General features: G+C 39.5%; 4 protein-coding genes, 1 long non-coding RNA gene and 1 pseudogene across 5 annotated transcripts; 5 read left to right on the top strand and 1 right to left on the bottom strand.

The window, feature by feature from the left end:
- The first annotated feature begins 203 nt into the window (after window positions 1-203).
- LOC148716225 (uncharacterized) lies at window positions 204-916 on the top strand. The gene has a single exon (XM_088745000.1). The coding sequence runs from the start codon at window positions 326-328 to the stop codon at window positions 914-916; it is 591 nt and encodes a 196-aa protein (XP_088601126.1). The 5' UTR covers window positions 204-325.
- A 76-nt stretch (window positions 917-992) lies between these two features.
- LOC111339530 (protein meiotic P26) lies at window positions 993-4360 on the top strand. The gene has a single exon (XM_022946206.2). It carries the CDS (start codon window positions 995-997, stop codon window positions 1913-1915), a length of 921 nt encoding a protein of 306 aa, XP_022801941.2. The 5' UTR covers window positions 993-994; the 3' UTR covers window positions 1916-4360.
- Window positions 4361-5766: 1406 nt separating this feature from the next.
- Window positions 5767-10960, top strand: LOC111339529 (tripartite motif-containing protein 3-like). Its single transcript, XM_022946205.2, has one exon. The coding sequence runs from the start codon at window positions 5790-5792 to the stop codon at window positions 7818-7820; it is 2031 nt and encodes a 676-aa protein (XP_022801940.2). The 5' UTR covers window positions 5767-5789; the 3' UTR covers window positions 7821-10960.
- LOC148716224 (uncharacterized) lies at window positions 8267-12031 on the bottom strand. Its single transcript, XR_015995319.1, has 3 exons — window positions 11576-12031; window positions 10178-10261; window positions 8267-8400 (listed from the first exon to the last, which is right to left on the bottom strand). It is a non-coding gene; the product is annotated as an uncharacterized LOC148716224 (long non-coding RNA).
- Window positions 12032-12393: 362 nt separating this feature from the next.
- LOC111339534 (tripartite motif-containing protein 3-like) lies at window positions 12394-15614 on the top strand. Its single transcript, XM_022946215.2, has one exon. The coding sequence runs from the start codon at window positions 12540-12542 to the stop codon at window positions 14571-14573; it is 2034 nt and encodes a 677-aa protein (XP_022801950.1). The 5' UTR covers window positions 12394-12539; the 3' UTR covers window positions 14574-15614.
- A 72-nt stretch (window positions 15615-15686) lies between these two features.
- Window positions 15687-18235, top strand: LOC148716223 (E3 ubiquitin-protein ligase TRIM71-like; annotated as a pseudogene).
- Window positions 18236-19879: the final 1644 nt, after the last annotated feature.

Raw genomic sequence — 19879 nt, 5'->3', positions numbered from 1 at the left:
AGACATGCAAGAGTGAGCCAGAGACAAGGAAAATATCGATGCCCCGAGTGCCAAGCAGAAATCGATTTGCCAGAAGGAAATCGCTTCGATCGTTTGCCCAACAGCTTTTTTCACAAAAGTCTCATAGGTGTCCTTGAAGCAGAAGATCGCGAAGCCATTCAGCCGCAGAGACCACAAGTTAGAGAAGACTTGCCTGCAACACGATAAAGAAAGAGAAAGATACTACTGCTCCTTGTGTGAAGCGTGTATTTGTCCAATTTGCGTCGCCGAAGACCACCGAGGCCATGCGTTTGTCGTGCTCGAAAAAGCAGTGCAAGAGGATCAGATGAACATTACTTCGAATGTCGAGTTCATCAAGGAAAAGGCAAACTTGTTTCGAGGAGAGATTAGAACATTTGAGAAAGCACTTGAGAATGTGGAAATGATTATCGCAATCGCTAAACAAGAAGTGTCTGAGGCAGCGGAACTCGTGATCACAAAGGCGCGACAGCAAGAAAAACAACTGTTAGAGTCCTTAGAAATAACGCGTAGGAAGAGAATCGAGCGAATCAACTCGGCTAAACAACAACTGGAATCTCTGGTGAAACAAATGAACCAAGCAGCTGAGGTTGCGGAAAATCTGGTGCAGATAAGCTCAGGCTTGGATATCATACAGAACAAGAAAACTTTGAGGCAAACATTTGAAGAGCTTCGTCGAGTTGAAGTTCCAAAACATCGCCAGACGACATTTGTCAAGTTCACTGCGGTATCGCAACAGAATTTTAAACTGGGTTCCCTCCAAGTCACTGGAAAACCGGCAAACGCAGCTAAATCAACTCTTAAAGGACTGGATCAAGCTTTTCAGGCTGGGGTATCAGCAGAGTTTATATTGTGCCCAAAGACATATGGAGGAGAGATAAGTGACCAGGTTGATTAAGTCGAATTGCTGATAAAACCCGCTAAAGATGTAACAAACGTGATTGTTGAAAACAAAGATGACGGAAATGTTAGCCTGATGTTTACTTCCAAAGTACCTGGGGCCTACAGTATTGAAGTGAAGATTAATGGCGATAAACTACCTACCTGTCCTATGACCGTGCAAGTCAAAGAACGTGAACTTGTCGTGGTCGGTGAGTTGAAGTTAAAGTTCTTTCCTGGAGATAGGCTTAAAGGATTATATGGAATTGCTGTGAATACGAAAGGCGAGATAGCTTTAATAGATTACTTTGGCCATTGTGTCTATATTTTTGATAAATATGGCAACTGTTTAAGAAAAGTTGGAAGCAAGGGTAGCGAGGCAGGACAATTTGATTACCCTAATGGCATTTCGTTTTTAAATGACAACGAGGTCCTAATTGCAGATCGAGGCAATAATAGATTACAGAAATTGAATATTCAGACAGGAACTGTGGTGAAAAGTTTCGGGAAATGCGTTAAAAGAAAAGGAGAGTTGAATTCTCCAGCAGAGGTTACTGTGGACGATGAAGAGCGTATTGTTGTAACCGAGCGGGGCAATAATAGGATACAGGTGACGTCTAAGGATGGGGAATCTATTTTCACATTTGGAGAGAAGGCCCCAGGGAAACTCAATCGGCCAAACTGCTGCATTCCTTGCAAAGCCATGTTTCTCGTATCTAATGAAGGTAATCACTGCATAAAAACTTTTGATCAGTCAGGAACATTCTTATACGAGTTTGGCACACAAGGGAGTCAAGATGGACGATTTGAAAGTCCGCATGGTCTGCTTGTAGACAGCTCCAATAATCTTCTTGTATGTGACTTTGGCAATCATCGAGTTCAGCAGTTTTCTTTGGATGGTCGCTTCACAGGCAAAAGTATTACTCGTTTACCAACACCTACTGCGATAACAACAGCACCAGATGGGCGTATTCTTGTGACCAGCTTTGACGAAAAAAAAGTGTACACTTTGAAATAGACTTTTTTTCAAAAACGAAATTTGCCTCTTCAGCTGTTCCTTACAAGTCTGTTGTTTTAATGTTAATGTTGTTTTATCACTTGTCTGGAAGAAATCTTATCGAAAATATCCAGACTTAATACCTATTACTCTTAGAGACGAAAACATTTGACTTAAAGTAATTAGCTTTTCAAGTTCGTCAGTTTCAAGCCGTTTTAATCTTTTCCATCTCTCGCACTTGGCCATCCATGTTTCGTCTCGGTTTAGTAATATCCTTTAACATGTATTTTATTAGCATTACTATTTTTTAAATTTTTTTTTATAATCAAACTAAGTTTTTTTGTATTTTTCCTTTAAAATCAAGATAATTTTGCGTGTAGTTAGAAGCGATTTAGAAAATCTTGATAGGGCTCCCAAAAATTTTTAGTTTTATCGCAGAAAAACTTCCTACTGTATGTATTCAAAAAGTTGAGAATATGGAGCTCGAACACATTAACATCTCGTTGTCGTTTTTGGCAGGCACTGATGTGTCATGATAAATTGAGTACCACGTATCATTTTGAACGAATTCGAAAACAAAACTGGAATTCAACTTTGGTCGAATTACAAGTTTCAATAACATATTAACAACTGTAGCAGAAACCAACCAGAATTGGTGGTAAAGGTGACACTGAAGTATTTGTACTAATGGTTAGGGGAGGGGAAATCAGTCGCAAGAGCTGGATCTGAGGTGCTTTTTGCTTTTCTAACTCACTGTGAGTGTTAGCTTTAATCGGTATGTATTTGGCTTGTCACAATTAGGGAAGAGTAGTTTTCAGGGAAATATATTATTGTCACAATTAGGGAAGAATAGAAGAAATATATTATCGTCAAACACTTTTATCACGAGCCTCTGGCTCGGGGGATTGGGAGACCATCCTCTGTGTATTTTTTGACATAAAATAAATTGTCTTATCTTATCTTATCTTATCTTATCTTATATTGAGCAAGTAAGACTTATTAACTTGTTCTGCTTATACTGAATGTTATTGTTATATCATAATCATGGAGGTAACAATTTTTCAGTTTAAATAAAGATGTTAGAAAATTCTCTTGCAAAAAAGGTCGTTGAAAAACGTTGTAATCAATTCTATTAACCATTGACTTGTTTAATTGTTTTCCCTTTTAATTAAGCAATAAACCACACTTGGGGATGTTGGGAGAACACCAGAAAAATTTTTAATGTTAAAAGTAAAATCTTATAATGTTAGAGATAAAATTTTTGTCGTTCTTTTGGCGTTCAAAGAGTCCTCGTCGTGTTCTCCAGACCAAGGGCTCTTAAAAAATTAAAATCTAGGAATTCGCCTCGCGTGGCGCCATTTGACAGGACGGGAAGATATTTCAGTTTACTATGGGTATACAGGTAAATAAGCAATAGATTTTTGACCAATCAGAGCGCTCGTTGTAGCGTTGTAAGTTATGTCATAAATGGAAATAAGACCTCAGGAGTGACTTTGTACTCCGCTCAGGCGTGGGGTGAGGTGGGGTACGCCTTTGATAGAGTAACATCATTTCCGCCGTCGGAAAATTGAAAAAAGATATGAAGAGTTCCATTGGCTACTCTTTACCAGTGTGTATAGATAAGTACCAGGAACCAGGACAGACCTTTGGGAGGAGAAGGGGAGGTGAGGTTATAAGGGACCAACATCTTTCCCAGAGGGAGAGGGGTTTTGACTAAAATCTTACCCATTTCATGCTACAGAATCCTGGATAATATCTTTTAGTAATGAGTTACTAGGTTTGTACTTGACGATTTAACCTTCATGGACTAGACTTTATGATTTTCTTTTCAATCATTCATTGCAGCCAATTTATGTTCGTTTAAATTCTGTAGAAGATTTCCTGGTACACACCACTAATTATGCAGCGAACTTACCACTGATCTCGTGAAAGAAGCGAGTTCACAGGGATGGTTTTCATATGTGAACCGCATGTGCCTTATTATCACAGCTCTTTCACCTATTAGGGACCAATAAATCTTTTAGATTGTAATAAACTCAGCAACAATTCGTTAATGAATCATGCTTCGTTTGATCACGTGGCCATAACGGTTATTATAATTTTCGTTCTTTGCAGATTTTCATTCATAACAAAGCATAACTTCTGGAAATTGAAGTTTGATGAGAAAAGATCGCGGTCTTTTTCATTCCGAAGTAGTGTATGTTTCTTTTGACCAAGCGCAAGGTTAAGATGGTTGGATATTGGCAGAGTTCTTAATGAACAACACACCTGGGGAGGTTTCGTAAGATGCTGCTGTTTATGTAAAATGTGAAAATTAGTCGCAAATTTCACTGATCCCTGAAGCTGACTCAGAATCATGAGGGATGTGGTAAAAGCAACAAGGAAATGTAATATGAATTGAAGTTTTCATTAGTGTCGTGTACGTGGACTCGAAAGACGATGGAGTAAAATAAATATGAAAATACTGGAGAGAATTGTGTCGTTGTAGGCTTCCTTTTGCTACTTGGAGATCATGAGTTTCACGGGTTGCAAATGCAAATGTGCGACGTGATATTAACCAACTTCGGGAGAGAAAATACTACGATCTGACTCTACAACACTCACGCGAATTTCTAACATGGTATGCCACAGACATCCCATTTAATAAACTGAGTAGATAAACATAAAGGTCTTTCAGAAATGTAATAATTTGAATATATCAACAAAGTTGAAATGGTAAATTGGCCACCGTTACGGTTGAAGCTGACGTTTCGAGCGTTAGCCCTTCGTTGGGGCTAACGCTCACGAAGGGCTAACGCTGGAAACGTCAGCTTTTATAACCGTAACGGTGGCCAATTTACCATTTCAACTTTGTTGATATATTCAAGTTCTTTCGTTACCCCCACCGACGCAGCGCCAAACAGTTTCTTTAGAAACTATCAGCTTTTTTTCAGAAATGTATACGTACTGTTTCGTTCAGAAAAGTATATAATTAGATATGAGTCATAATTGATTGACAATTAATTTCCCTTTCATTAAGTTCATGATACACTTGGGATTAGTAACTTCCTAAGATCGTGCAACGTGTTAAAAAGTTCATTTTAGAAGGAATCGTTCCGTGCTAAATTGTTCTCTCGCTGACCGGCGTTTCATATGATTTTGCCAATCGGATGCCCAATTGGACTGCCACCCTGTGTTTACGAGTGATTAGGAATAATCCGCTGGATATCGTCATAGAATTAAGTGGTCGATGATTTGCGATTAATCACTGTAGTTCGCTTATGTTGCAGTTTGCCCTGTAGTTTGCCCTGTAGTTTGCCCAGTGGATTAATAAGCCCCTTTTTCTCCCCGGATCACATACCTCGCAGGCCATAATTTCGGTCCATAATGAAAGTAAATATGAAGTGTCCATATCATATCTAAATATATCAGCGTAATTTTTTTGTTGTTGAGATGAACATCTGATGCATAAAACTTTCATTAGTAAGTTGATCAGTTGTCGACTTTTTTCTGAAACAAAGCCAGTTTCTTTAAATTGTTTGAAAGTACTGCCCATCCTTTTTAAATCTACAGGGTAAAAAAATTCTTCCTCGAATTGCACATCGATAAAATCTCTTTGGTGGAATTTTTCCTAGTCACACTTATTTAAATTTATGTCTAAAGTCGCTTTCATTCAAAGCACCTTTAGTTACGCCTTCGGATGATTGTCTAAAAATTGAGGTTTCAACTAAAGCAACAAAGTCCATTGTTCATTTCGGAAAAAGTTTATCTAAACCCTCGAATGAAATTAGCCGCGAAAAGTCACAGACTTTGTGCTATTTTATCGAAGCCGAAATGATATCTTAGATATTGAAAGAGTGCTTTTAGTGGGCACGTCGCTTGAATAACGAATGTATCGCATTTATAGGCGATCGTCATGGATCCTCTCTTGAAAAATCTCAAGAAACAAGTTACTTGCTCGATTTGTCTGGATACCTACACCGAACCCAAAACTATTTCATGTCTTCACACGTTTTGCTGTGAGTGTTTGGAGAGACATGCAAGAGTGAGCCAGAGACAAGGAAAATTTCGATGCCCCGAGTGTCAAGCTGAAATTGGTTTGCCAGAAGGAAATCGCTTTGACCGTCTGCCCAACAGCTTTTTTCACAAAAGTCTACTCGGTGTCCTTGAAGCAGAAGATCACGGAGCTGTGCCGAGGCCGCAACAGGAGACTTGCTCGCAACATAAGGAGGAACGATTACGGTATTTCTGCTTCTCGTGTGATATGTGTATTTGTCCAATTTGCGTGACTGAAGACCACCGAGGCCATGCGTTTGAAGTGCTTGAAAAAGCAATGCAAGAAGAGAAGAAAAACATCGTGTCCAACGTCGAGACTATCAAGGAAAAGGCAAACTTGTTTAGAGAAGAAATTAGAAAACTGGAAAAGACATCTGAAGATGTCGAAATGATTATCACAATCGCTAAACGCGAAGTGTCAGAGGCAGCTGAACACGTGATCATAAAGACGCGACAGCAAGAAAAACAGCTGTTACAGTCCCTAGAAATGACGCGTAGGAAGAGAATCGAGCGAATCAACTCGGCTAAACAAGAACTCGAATCTTTGGTGAAACGAATGATCCAAGCAGCTGAGTTTGCAGAAAAAATGGTGCAGAGAAGTTCAACTGCGGATATTATTCGGAACAAAAATACTTTGAGACAGAAATTTGAAGAGCTTCGAGGAAGTGAAGTTCCAAAACATCGCCAGACTACATTTGTCAAGTTTGCCGCGGTATCGCTGCAAAACTTTAAACTGGGTTCTATTCAAGTCACTGAGAAACCGGTAAACGCATTTAAATCAACTCTGGAACGACTGGATCAAACTTTCCATGCTGGTGTACAAGCAGAGTTCATGTTATGCCCAAGGACATCTGGAGGAGAGATGAGTGACCAGGATGATCTTAAAGATCAAGTCGCATTGTTGATAAAACCCGCCAAAGATGTAATAAGCGTGATTGTCGAAGACAAAGATGACGGAAATGTTAGGTTGATGTTTACTCCCAAAGTACCTGGGGCTTACAGCATTCAAGTGAAGATTAATGGCGATAAATTACCTACCTGTCCCATGACTGTGCTGGTAAAAGAACGTGAACTTGTTGTGGCCGGTGAGTTGAAGTTAAAGTTCTTTCCAGGAGACACGCTTACAGGATTAAATGGTATTGCTGTGAACACGAAAGGCGAGATAGCTGTGACAGATAACAAGGGCCACTGCGTTTATGTCTTTGACAAAGACGGCAACTGTTCGAGAAAAATTGGAAGTATGGGGAGCAGCGCAGGAAAATTTCAGTACCCTGAAGGTGTTTCCTTCTTAAATGACAATGAGGTCCTAATTGCAGATAGCTGCAATAATAGAATACAACGACTCAATATTCAGACAGGAACAGTGGTGAAAATTTTTGGGAAATACGGTCAAGGAAAAGGAGAGTTCGGCTTTCCAATCGACGTGAATGTGGATGAGGAAGAGCGCGTTGTTGTATCTGAGTGGGAAAATAATAGGATACAGGTGATGTCAAAGGAGGGAGAACCTATTTTCACATTTGGAGACTGGGGCCCAGAGAAACTCTGCAAGATAAGGAGCTGCATTAGTTTTAAAAACATGTTTCTCGTATCTGATGGAGGCAATTACTGCATAAAAGCTTTTGATAAGTCAGGAACATTCTTATACAAGTTTGGAAAACAAGGGAATCAAGATGGACAATTCAATTGGCCAGGTTGTCTGCTTGTAGACAGCTCTGATAATATTCTTGTATGTGACTATCACAATAACCGAGTTCAGCAGATTTCATTGGACGGTCGTTTCATAGGGAAAAGCATCACTCGGTTACCAGAACCTGCTGCAATAACAACAGCACCAGATGGGCGCGTCCTTGTGACTAGTGAGGATGAGAAAAAAGTGTACATTTTGAAGTAGACGTTTTAAACGTAAATGTTACCTCTAGCATCACTCATTACCTGAATTTATGTGATTTTAGGATAAACGTAATAAGAGAATTAAGACTAGATGATTTATTCTGTTTTTGGTTTGTTTGTCTGTTTTTTTCTTTTTGGTTTTTGTTTTTGTTTTTGTTTTTTTTTTCATGGAGTCTGTAGTTAGTAACCTTTACAAATATCTTGCCCATGAAGTCTGTCAGGAGAGGTATGGATCTAGAGCCAGTTGCCTCTCAGGTCATTTGGTTGTATCGAGGTCTTGTATTATATGTTTCATCTTCTATTGCATCTGTTGGCCCTCAACGGTTCAGTTGAAAGGAGCCGGCTGTGATGGATACCAAAATAGTTACTCTTAAAAACGATTGATATCATTTTATAAGCTTGGAGGGCTCTAGTTTCTCATGAATGACGTCCTTGTTTCAGTCTTCCGGTGTCATCATTTTAAATGTGCTCGCGAACTGCTTTCGGTTGGTTTTTTGTTCTGTGTTTGTCTTTCTTTGCTTTTCTCCTCTTTTCCTTTTTCAAGTTTTCTTGAAGAATTGTGGTGGATAATATCAAAAAATCTGTAGAGAGAGATTTGATAATTTTTTTTTAAAGAACTAACGTTTTGAGAGGGAGACAGATAACCCAAGTCTTTCAAATTCTCCTTAATCCAGTTTCAATTATTTTCATCCTCTGCCATCCCTATAGTTTTCTTACAAGGTTTATTTTTATTACAATTATATGTGACAGGAAAAACCTATGAAGAAGTCGAATCTACTCTAGTGACTCAGGGTCAACAAGCACTGTTATGGTATAGGGACAACTTCCTCTTGGCAAATCCAGATAAGTTTCAGTCTCTTACGATTAACCCAAGAAACATAGATGCAGATAAGAAGGGCAGCGTTCTCACCATCGCCAATGACGTGATCAGGAAAACTGAAGAAATCAAGCTATTAGGAGTAAATATAGACAAGAACCTTAACTTTACACAACACATTAGCGAAATATGCACTAAAGCCAGCCAGAAAGTAGGAGTCCTCATGCGCTTGCGTAACCTAATACCATGCCAAGCTAAGCTCATACTGTATAAAACAGCTATAATGCCACATTTAACATACTGTCATTTAGTCTGGAACTTTTGTAAATCTTCAGATGGGCGCAAAATCGAACGCATCCAAGAGCGAGCCCTGCGTGCGGTCTTCAAAACAACAACAGAGACATATGAGGAACTTCTTAAGCGTGCTAAGTTACCTACGCTTCATAATAGACGCTTACAGGACATAGCAACACTAATGTATAAAGTAAAGAACGATCTAGTACCCAGCTACATATCTGAGATATTTACTCGAAAGGGTACTCGTTATAACCTTAGGAATAGTGACTTTGAAATACCACGATTTAACACTATACGCTATGGTAAACACACACTAAGGTATCAAGGACCATATATTTGGTCCAAATTAGAAAATGGTATGCGTGAACTACCAAGCCTTAGTATCTTTAAAACTAGAATCCGTAGAGTTGACCTGGTCAGCCTAGTGGAAGACAGTGGCAATTGCTGCAATCTTTGCAGCACGTGATTTTTTTTTTTTTTTTTTTTTTTGTTGAACACTGTTGATATTTCTAAATATTTTAAAATTTTAATGCATAGTTTATCGGCTGTATTGTTACTTATTATGATACTGTACATAGTTTTTTTTTTTTATTAATTTAGTAAAAGTAGGTGTCCCCAATTAGCTCTATGAGCTAAATACATTGACACGGTAATAAAGATTTTATTATTATTATTATTATTATTATTACAGTGGCTTTGTTTTCTCCCCGGACTAATATACTGTTGTTCCCTTCAATGTTAGAGATAATTTTACATGTAGCCAAAGTATCTTGATTTAGCACTTTTATGGAAGGTTTTCCCAAACTTTCTAGTACAACAAAATTATGTTATATTATCTTTTTTTTTTTCATTTTATACATATTTTAGTGTAACATATTCGTGGTAACTTTTGCAATGACGGATTGATCAGTTGAATCTGGCACCGTGCATTTTATTCCCCGAAAAGATATTCACCATTGAGCTTAATGTGAAGTGCCATTTGCGATTTTTTAATTTCAAATAAACCAGTAGTCAATAAGTAAAAGAAGTACGAGTGAAAACTCCTTTCTCTTTTAATGCAAATCTAAAGGGTATAGTGGGGGCGGTTAGGGATTTTCTAACTTGTGCTTAGCTGTTTTGGACAGTAGTCTTAGGTCTTAGGACAAACATCCTTTCCATGGGAGGGGGGGAGACTAAAATCCTTACCATTTCATTCTACAGAAACCTGGATTATAACATCTCGTAATAATGATTCGCAGTCTAACCTGTATTTAGCGGTCAGCCGACGATGGGACTTGTTGGAAACCGCATATGCCATAATGATCACAGTTCTTACACATATTGGGGACCTATGAAGTTTGTCAAATTGCAGTGAATTCTTAGCAAAAATTCTTTGGTGGATCATGCTTTGCCAGACCACGAGGCCGCAACAGCTTTTGTCATATGACCTGTGCGAGCCCATATAAAACCATGGTGAAAGTTGATGTGGTAGGACTGGACGGGCAGACGTAAGCCAGTCCGCCGTCCAGTCCTATGGCCCATTTCTCGAAAGTCCTAGTAAATCAACGGGCCCGTAAAGCTGTTCTCTTTCATTCAAGGTGGGCGTTGCAATAGTTTTGAAAATTATAAACTAAGGCTATTAGCTAGAAAAACAAAATGGGCTGGTTATGATGTCAGAAGCTGCTTCTCTATTCTCGAAATTTTGATTGTAAAATAAGGTTTCGGGCCCGTTGAGGTACCGAGGCTTTCGAGAAACGGGCCTCTGCACTCACATGGCTTTGTCGCAAAAACCTGTCTCTCGAGCGCCTGTCTATGGCATACTTTCTAGTTTGAATAAAAATTTTCAACATTAGGTGGTTATATGATAAATTGCCTATTGACTGATTTGGTTGGGCTGGACGAGAAATTATTTGGTGCTCAATCATGGCGAACGGTTTTCGCTGCACTCAGTTAGTACGTTGGGGCCTCGAGCCAAATCTTTTCCCGTCACTCCCCTCCCACTCAGTAAAAAATACGGAATAATCAGTCAAATAAATCAATTAAACGCAGTGGGTAGTAATTGTCTTTTCTTACACCAAACATCAGATATGCAGACACATCGTTCAGTAAGTGAATCTTTTGTGTCAAACGAATGGGAACAAACTTCAGAGGGTGCTGATAAGAAAGTTAAGACGATGGAAAAGAAGTTACCCCATATGTTTATTTTCATTTAGCCTGTGTCATTTGGTTATCAAAGGATTTGTCTCCTTTTACAAATGTACGTAAATTACTTTTTAATACCTATTTCTGCTCTAGGTCATCTCAAACAAATAGGAAGTGGTCGTCTGACGCACGAAACTGTAATGAGTTACTTTTCATCTCTTCCCTCCACCCCCATCCCATTCCTTTCCACCCCCCCCCCTCACCAAGCCAGCCCCTCTTGTTATTTCATAGGATTAAAGTGTGAGCAAAATGGGAAGCGAAATAAACAAGCAGCATGATGCTAATTTGTATAAATTAGCTCGCGTGCCTCTCTTTTCTGACTTGAAGAAACAAAAACATACGACTTGCAATCCGCTCACCATTTCCGGTGTTGTTGAACAACATATTCACAAAAAAACGCTATAGCACTTATTACAAATAGGTAATAATTCGAACTGTCCGCGCATTTTTGATCATCTCACCTCGATTTGCGTAACTTACAGCGTTTTGTTTCGATAATGGCTCTCAGGTTCATCAAAACTATCAAGTATGGTTCCATGGTAAACTCAAACGAATAAATTGAAGTTTTGTCTTGTTTATCTTCTAAACTTTCAGTTTCAGTTTTTTACAAATTGTATCTCGCCATGAGAGCCCGAATGACATCGCGGAAAGGATATGTTTAAAAATAAGTTCCAAGGCGACAGATAAACAGTTGCAAATCACAAACTAAAGAGGTCAACTAATCCATCGAATGTGATCAGTCAAGTCATGACAGATTTCCGTTCTGTTTTCTCGGAAATCTAAATATAGTCGTAATAAGCGGCTTGATGGTTTTTCTAAAAAAAACGATGCCCTCTAAAACTTAAGCGTCTTAATAACCGCACTTCACAAAGATCTCTGGAATGAGTAACCCGGGGATAGATAGAAAATATAATCGAATGTCTCGCCAGAGGAAAGCAAATCACAAATTTCGGTCTCAGCTGATGACGCTGTTGTGAGCCAAATTCCCTTTCATGCGATAGAGGGTTGCTATTGACGACGGAAAAACTGAGAAAAAATGCGAAGGTATGAGGGGTGGGGAGGGAAGCATTGACCACCTTTTAAAGATCTTTGAAGGCCAACAGATTTGTAGAATTAATATTTTCAAGCGCATTTGACCGCTCACTTTATAAAATACAAGAAAAAAAGGTTCATTTGCTGCGCTTTTCCAGATCCTACTTATCTAACTTTTTGTAACTTTTATTTTAAGCACCTTTAATAAAATGGGTTTCACCCCAGACAATTAAGTCTATTTATTATTACGAAAGAGGTCAGTTCTTTCGCAATAATAAACCCTCGCATGTAATTGGCCAAGAAAAGTCAGTTGTCATCAGGAATTAACTAAAACAATATCTTGGAGTGTTCTTCCCTTGAATGACGAATCTACTGTAGTCAACAGCGATCGTCATGGATCCTCTCTTGAAAAATCTCAAGAAACAAGTTACTTGTTCAATTTGTCTCGACACCTACATCGAACCCAAAACTATTTCATGTCTTCACACGTTTTGCTGTGAGTGTTTGGAGAGACATGCAAGAGTGAGTCAGAGACAAGGGAAATATCGATGCCCCGAGTGTCAGGCAGAAATCGATTTGCCAGAAGGAAATCGCTTCGACCGTTTGCCCAACAGCTTTTTTCACAAAAGTCTGATAGGTGCCCTTGAAGCAGAAGATCGTGGAGCTGGGCCGAGGCTGCAACAAGAGACTTGCTCGCAACACAATGAGGAACGATTACGATATTTTTGCTCCTCGTGTGAAGCGTGTGTATGTCCAATTTGCGTGACTGAAGACCACCGAGGCCATGCGTTTGAAGTGCTTGAAAAAGCAATGCAAGAGGATAAGAAAAACATCATGTCCAACGTCGAGACCATCAAGGAAAAGGCAAACTTGTTTCAAGAGGAGATTAGAAAATTGGAAAAAACATCTGGGGAAGTGGAAATGATTATGACAATCGCTAAACAAGAAGTGTCTGAGGCAGCTGAACACGCGATCTCAAAGACGCGACAACAAGAAAAACAACTGTTAGAGTCCCTAGAAATAACGCGTAGGAAGAGAATCGAGCGAATCAACTCGGTTAAACAACAACTGGAATCTCTGGCTAAACAAATGAACCAAGCAGCTGAGTTTGCGGAGAATCTGGTGCAGAGAAGCTCAACTGTGGATATCATACAAAACAAAAATACTTTGAGGGAGAAATTTGAAGAGCTTCTTGGTGTTATAATTCCAAAACATCGCCAGAATACATTTATCAAATTTACCGCGGAATCGCAGCAAAAATTTAAACTGGGTTCTATTCAGTTCACCGAGAAACCGGCAAACGCTGCTAAATCAACTCTGGAAGGACTCCATCAAGCTTTCCAGGCTGGTGTACAAGCAGAGCTTTTGTTGTGCCCAAAAACAACTGAAGGAGAGATGATTGGCCAGGATGATCTTAAAGATAAAATTGAACTGCTGATAAAACCCGCCAAAGATGTAACAAACGTGAAAGTCGAAGACAAAGATGACGGAAATGTCAAGGTAATGTTTACTCCCAAAGTACCTGGGGCCTACAGCATTGAAGCGAAAATTAATGGCGATAAACTACCTACCTGTCCGATAACAGTGCAAGTCAAAGAACGTGAACTTGTTGTGGTCGGTGAGTTGAAGCTAAAGCTCTCTCCAGGGGACACGCTTAAAGGATTATATGGAATTGCTGTGAATACGAAAGGCGATATAGTTGTAACAGAAGAGGGTGGCCACTGTGTTTATGTTTTTGATAAAAATGGCAACTGTTTGGAAAAAATCGGAAGCAAGGGTCGCAAGACAGGACAATTTCATTACCCTAAGGGTATTTCGTTTCTAAATGAGGACGAAGTCATAATTGCAGATCAAGGCAATGATAGATTGCAACGACTGAATATTCAGACAAGAACTGTGGTGAAAAGTTTTGGAAAATGCGGTAAAGAAAAAGGAGAGTTTATGGCTCCACAATATGTTACTGTGGATGATGAAGATCGCATTGTGGTAACCGAGTTTAACAATCATAGGATACAGGTGATATCAAAGGAGGGAGAATCCATTTTCATGTTTGGAGACTGCGGCCCGGGGAAACTCTTTTTTCCAATATGCTGCATTCCTTACAAAAACATGTTTCTCGTATCTGATGCCTACAATCACTGCATAAAAGCTTTCGATCAGTCAGGAACATTCTTATACAAGTTTGGCACACCAGGGAGTGGAGATGGACAATTCAAATGGCCGCATGGTTTGCTTGTAGACAGCTCCAATAATCTTCTTGTATGCGACTTTCGCAATCGTCGAGTTCAGCAGTTTTCTTTAGATGGTCGCTTCACAGGCAAAAGTAGCACTCGTCAGTTATCATCCCCGACTGCGATAACAACAGCACCAGATGGGCGTATTCTTGTGACCAGCTCTGACAAAAACAAAGTGTACATTTTGAAATAGACTTTTTTTTAAAAATGAAATTTGCTTCTTCAGCCGTTCCTTACCAGTCTGTTTTTTTAATGTTAATGCTGTTTTATCACTTGTCTGGAAGAACTCTTACCGATAACATCCAGACTTACTATTACTCTTAGAGACAAAAACCTTTTGACTTGAAGTACTCAGCCCAAGTCTTTCAAGTTGGTCGGTTGCCTCCTAGCCATTCATATTTCTTCCCGGTTTATTAATATCTTTTTACATTTTTTTTACACTGAACTAATGTTCTCTATTTCTCCTTTAGGTTCGAGGTTATACTATGCAACACCGTTAGCGATTTGAATTATCTATACGAAAAAATTTTTAGCGGAGAGTCCTGAAAAATGTCTAGTGTCAATCAATCAATCAATCAATCAATACTTTATTTACCCACGTAGCGTCAAGGAGTTCATAGAGCTCGTAACAAAAAAACATGCAGTATAAAAACATGTAACTCACTTGAATTTTTCTATGAGCTAAGAAAATATAGCTGGAAAACGTTGGGACCATGTGCTGCCTTTCGCAATCACTGATCGATCAGGATAAATTAAGCGATGGGTATTTTAATCCAAGAAGAGATATATGATATTTAAGCTTCGATTGAAGAAAAATTTACGATTATGTAATTACTATTTACGATCGCATAAGAACAAATTTATAATTTATCAACGAGTACAAGAAGTGCGGCGACAACTGCTTCTAAAAATTGGCATCTACTGAATAATTAGGTTATAAGGAGGTGTTACTGATTTCCGAACTAAGCTCGAGTGTTAGCTTTAACTGAGTTGAAAACATAGCCTTCGGTTTTGTCCCATACAATAAGGCGCGGAAAGCATTGAATAAATAAGACTTAAAAGTTATTTCCACTTTATTGTTTTGGATGAATAGAAACCAAACTTTTAGTTTTAGTTAACAATTTGAAAGAAAGTTCGTATTAATTTAAAAAATGTTATTGGAAAACTTCATGTCAACAATTGCAGAATTACCAGTAGTTTGGTTTCCCTGGATAGTAAAGAAAGGTTATGTCGAGTTTATATATACTCTAACTATAATGCGCTATCAGGACGCCTGATCTAGTGCAACAAAACTCCATACCTCGTCATGATACAAAAACCAGGAGAAGTTGTGGTAGTAATGAGTCAGGAATAAGTCAGCGTCAATTTTCGTTTGTTGGGATGCCGGATCGTCTGACGCATGAAACTGTAATGATGAGTAAGTCTTCATCACTCCCTCGCCCCCCACCCACCCCCCCCCCCCCACGTAGTTGAATCTCAAAATAGCGCTAACTCGCCAAAAACGCTTCAAAATGGCCTGAGACGCTGGTAATCAACAAAGAAAACAACAAGACCATAAGGTAAGTCCATTTTATTTCAAAACAAGACATTTTTTTCTCTCTTATAAGGCAAACCGATAACATCCTATACAAACCTTTATAAATATAAAACTTTGCGCAACACTGTAAGAGTCACGTCCGCTTTTCTAGTAGTGAGCTTGGGCTGCCTGTGGATTTACCAGAAGGAAATCGCTTTGACCGTTTGCCTACCATCTTTTTTCACAAGAGTCTATTGAAGCAGAAGATCGCGCAGCTGTGCCAAGGCTGCAAGGGGAGACTTGCTCGCAACATAAGGAGGAAAGGTTACGATATTTCTGCTTCTCGTGAGAGGCGTGTGTTTGTCCAATTTGCGTGACTGAAGACCACCGAGGCCATACACTTGACGTGCTTGAAAAAGCAGTGCAAGAGGATAAGAAAAACATCATGTCCAACGTCGAGAACATCAAGGAAAAGGCAAACTTGTTTCGAGAAGAGATGAGAAAACTGGAAAAAACATCTGAAGATGTCGAACTGATTATGATAATCGCTAAACAAGAAGTGTCTGAGGCTGCTGAACACGTAATCACAATGACGCGACAAGAAAAACAGCTGTTGAAGTCCCAAGAAATGACGCGTAGGAAGATAATATAGTGAATCAACTCGGCTAAACTAGAACTGGAATCTCTGGTGAGACAAATGTACCGAGCAGCTGAGTTTGCGGAGAATCGGGTACAGAGAAGCTCAACTGCGGATACTATAGAGAACAAAAGTTCTTTGATGCAGAAATTTGAAGAGCTCCGTGTAGTCGAAGTTCCAAAATATCGCCAGACTACATTTGTCAAGTTTACCGCTATATGCCTCTACAACTTCGAACTGGGTTCTATTCAAGCCACTGAGAAACCGTCAAACGCTGCTAAATTGACTCTGAAAGGACTGGATCGAACTTTCCAGGCTGGTGTACAAGCAGAGTTTATGTTGTGCCCAAAGACATCTGGAGGAGAGATGAGTGACCAGGATGATCTTGAAGATCAAATCCAATTGCTGATAAAACCCGCCAAAGATGTAACAAACGTGAATATCGAAGACAAATATGACGGAAATCTTAGGTTAATATTTACTCCCAAAGTACCTGGGGCCTACAGTGTTGAAGTGAAGATTAATGGCGATAAACTACCTACCTGTCCCGTGACCGTGCAAGTCAAAGAACGTGAACTTGTTGTGGTCGGCGAGTTGAAGCTAAAGGTATTTCCAGGAGACACGCTGAAAGGATTAAATGGAATTGCTGTGAATACAAAAGGCGAGATAGTTGTGACAGATGACAGTCACCACTGTGTTTATGTTTTTGATATAGATGGAAACTGTTTGAGAAGAATTGGAAGCAGAGGGAGCAATACAGGACAATTTCTTTACCCTAGCGGAATTTTGTTTTTAAATGACAACGAAATCTTAACCGCAGATAGCGGCAATAATAGAATACAACGACTGAATGTTCAGAAAGGAACTATGTTGAAAAGTTTTGGGAAACGTGGCAGAAAAAGGAGAGTTTAATGCTCCAACAGAGGTTACTGTGGAAGATGAAGAGCGCATTGTTGTAACCGAGTGGGGCAATAATAAGATACAGGTGATGTTTACATTTGGAGACAACGGCCCAGAGAAACTCCATCGGCCAGCCTGCTGCATTCCTTGCAAAGACATGTTTCTCGTTTCTGATCAGTGGAATCACTGTATCAAAGCTTTTGATCAGTCAGGAACATTTTTATACAAGTTTGGCAAAGAAGGGAGTCAAGATGGACAATTTTACTTGCCGCGTGGTTTGCTTATAGACAGCTCTAGTAATCTTCTAGTATGCGACGTTGGCCATGATCGAGTTCAGCAGTTTTCTTTGGACGGTCGCTTCACAGGCAAAAGTATCACTCATTTAGCGATATCTATGGCGATAACAACAGCACCAGATGAGAGTATTCTTGTGACCAGCTCTTACAAAAAAAAAAGTGTACGTTTTAATATAGACTTTTTTTAAAGTGAAATTTGCTTCTTGAGCCATTCCTCACCAGTCTGTTGATTTAATGTTAATGTTGTACTATCACTCTTAGAGACAAAAACCTTTTGACTTGAAGTAATTACCCAAGTCTTTGAAATTTCGTCAGTTTCAAGCTGTTTTAATCTGCTTCATCCATCGCCACTTGGCCATCCGTGTTTCTCCTCAGTTTATTAAGGCCCTGTTTACAAGCAGGTAGGGTAACCCTAGTGCTAGGGTTACCCTGGCAGGAGGGTTACCCTAACGCTCCCACATTTCTTCTTTTTTTCATCGACGCGTTTACAAGGTAGCTAGGGTTACCCTAGCACTAGGGTAAGCTGAACGCTAGGGTTACCCTAGCGCCAGGGTTACCCTAGCGCTGGGGTAGCTCTAGCTGCCTTGTAAACGCTCTGCTGGGGATAACTCGCCTTTCCGGGACAACTTTTTACTTGTTTCCAGACCCTTTGAACATTGATAACAATGCGTGCGGTTACCAAGCATAGGTAAGTTGTCCCGGGTGGTAGGGTAACCCTACCTGTGAAATTTTGCTTATAAACCCGGGCTATCTTTGACCCGCCTGCTAGGGTAACCATAGCACAAGGGTTATCCTCCTTGCTTGTAAACAGGGTCTAATATCCCTATACATATACGAGTTATTTTTTTGCATTTGTATGGACCGAGACGAAGCCGAGGTCCATAAAAATATGAAAAAAGAACGAGGCTAATATCCAGTCTTATTATCCAACTACACCTAGACGAGTAGAAATAACGCCATAGACGAGTACAAATATCACGCGGTATTTGTACTCGTCTATTGTAGTAGCGGTTAAACAGGTTTTATCGCATCGCGCAAGCGAAGAATTGGATTGTAGTTACGAAAAAAAAAAAAGTGGCGGACAATTTGAATTATATTTCCGAGGTCGAAGACTCAGAATGGCTGGCAAATATAGGTCCAAGTTCATTAGATGAATCGAACGAAGAAAAACAGCTTGATGACCAGAAAATTTCTTCATTTAATGAAGAAAATAGAAACAGCGACACAACAACGAGCCAATTCCGTTCCGCTTCACATTTTTCTGTCACGCACTACCCGTAAATAAATATCCGCGAAATTCGCCCGCACTGAAATAACAGTTTTGCGTTTTGGAAAACAAATATCTTAAACGTTTTGTTGTGTAGTATCGCTGAGTATTTTTACTCGTTATTTGTATTTTGACTCGCCCTACGGGCTCGTCAAAATACGGCACAACTCGTAAAAATACTCAGCGATACTACACAACAAAACGTCTCATAAGATATAATCATTATCTTCCATCATCTCCGAAAGGCTCAATTTTGTTTTGTTGTTGTTGTGGGTAATGTAATCCAAAGATTTTGTTTCAAGGTGCTGTGTAATTCAGTCGTTTTCATTCCTGTTGTCCTTTCCAGTGTTTTGTCGTACAAATATCAAAGTAAACCTAGATACACACAATATATTACAAGATGGAATCAAGCTTTTCCTACACGCCTTGCATGCCTATCCTAGTGCCGTGTGGGTAATTACTTGCATTAACCTGCGAAGCAAGCCCTGGGGGAGAGGAGGGGGGATTGCCCCCTCCTCTCCTCCAGGGCTTGCTTCCCAATCCCCCCTCCTCTCCCCCAGGGCTTGCTTCGCAGGCTAACTTGCATAATTTTAACGTTCCAATCTCAACTCACAAAAAAATAGCATGTCTGTCTAAGAATAAAGGGCCAGTTTCTTAAACGACATTTAGCAGTTGTATTTACTTTTGTGTACGGTGTCAAGAGGGCCGAAAGCTAGTAGCGGAAGGACATTTATCTAATCAAAAAAAAAAAAAAACAATAAGCAAAAAGCACTTATTGACAATGTCCTTTAAAGGGAAAGTACCGTTTAGAAAATGTTTACTTATATCAAAAGTTCCTTTCTTTCCTTGTCCTAACTGGCTAGTCATCTGTGGTAAAAGCATT

This window comes from Stylophora pistillata, chromosome 14, assembly GCF_964205215.1.
Source record: "Stylophora pistillata chromosome 14, jaStyPist1.2, whole genome shotgun sequence".
NCBI lineage: Eukaryota > Metazoa > Cnidaria > Anthozoa > Scleractinia > Pocilloporidae > Stylophora > Stylophora pistillata.
The sequence above is the reverse complement of the archived record's forward strand: the minus strand, read 5'-3'. Positions and strand labels throughout refer to the sequence as shown.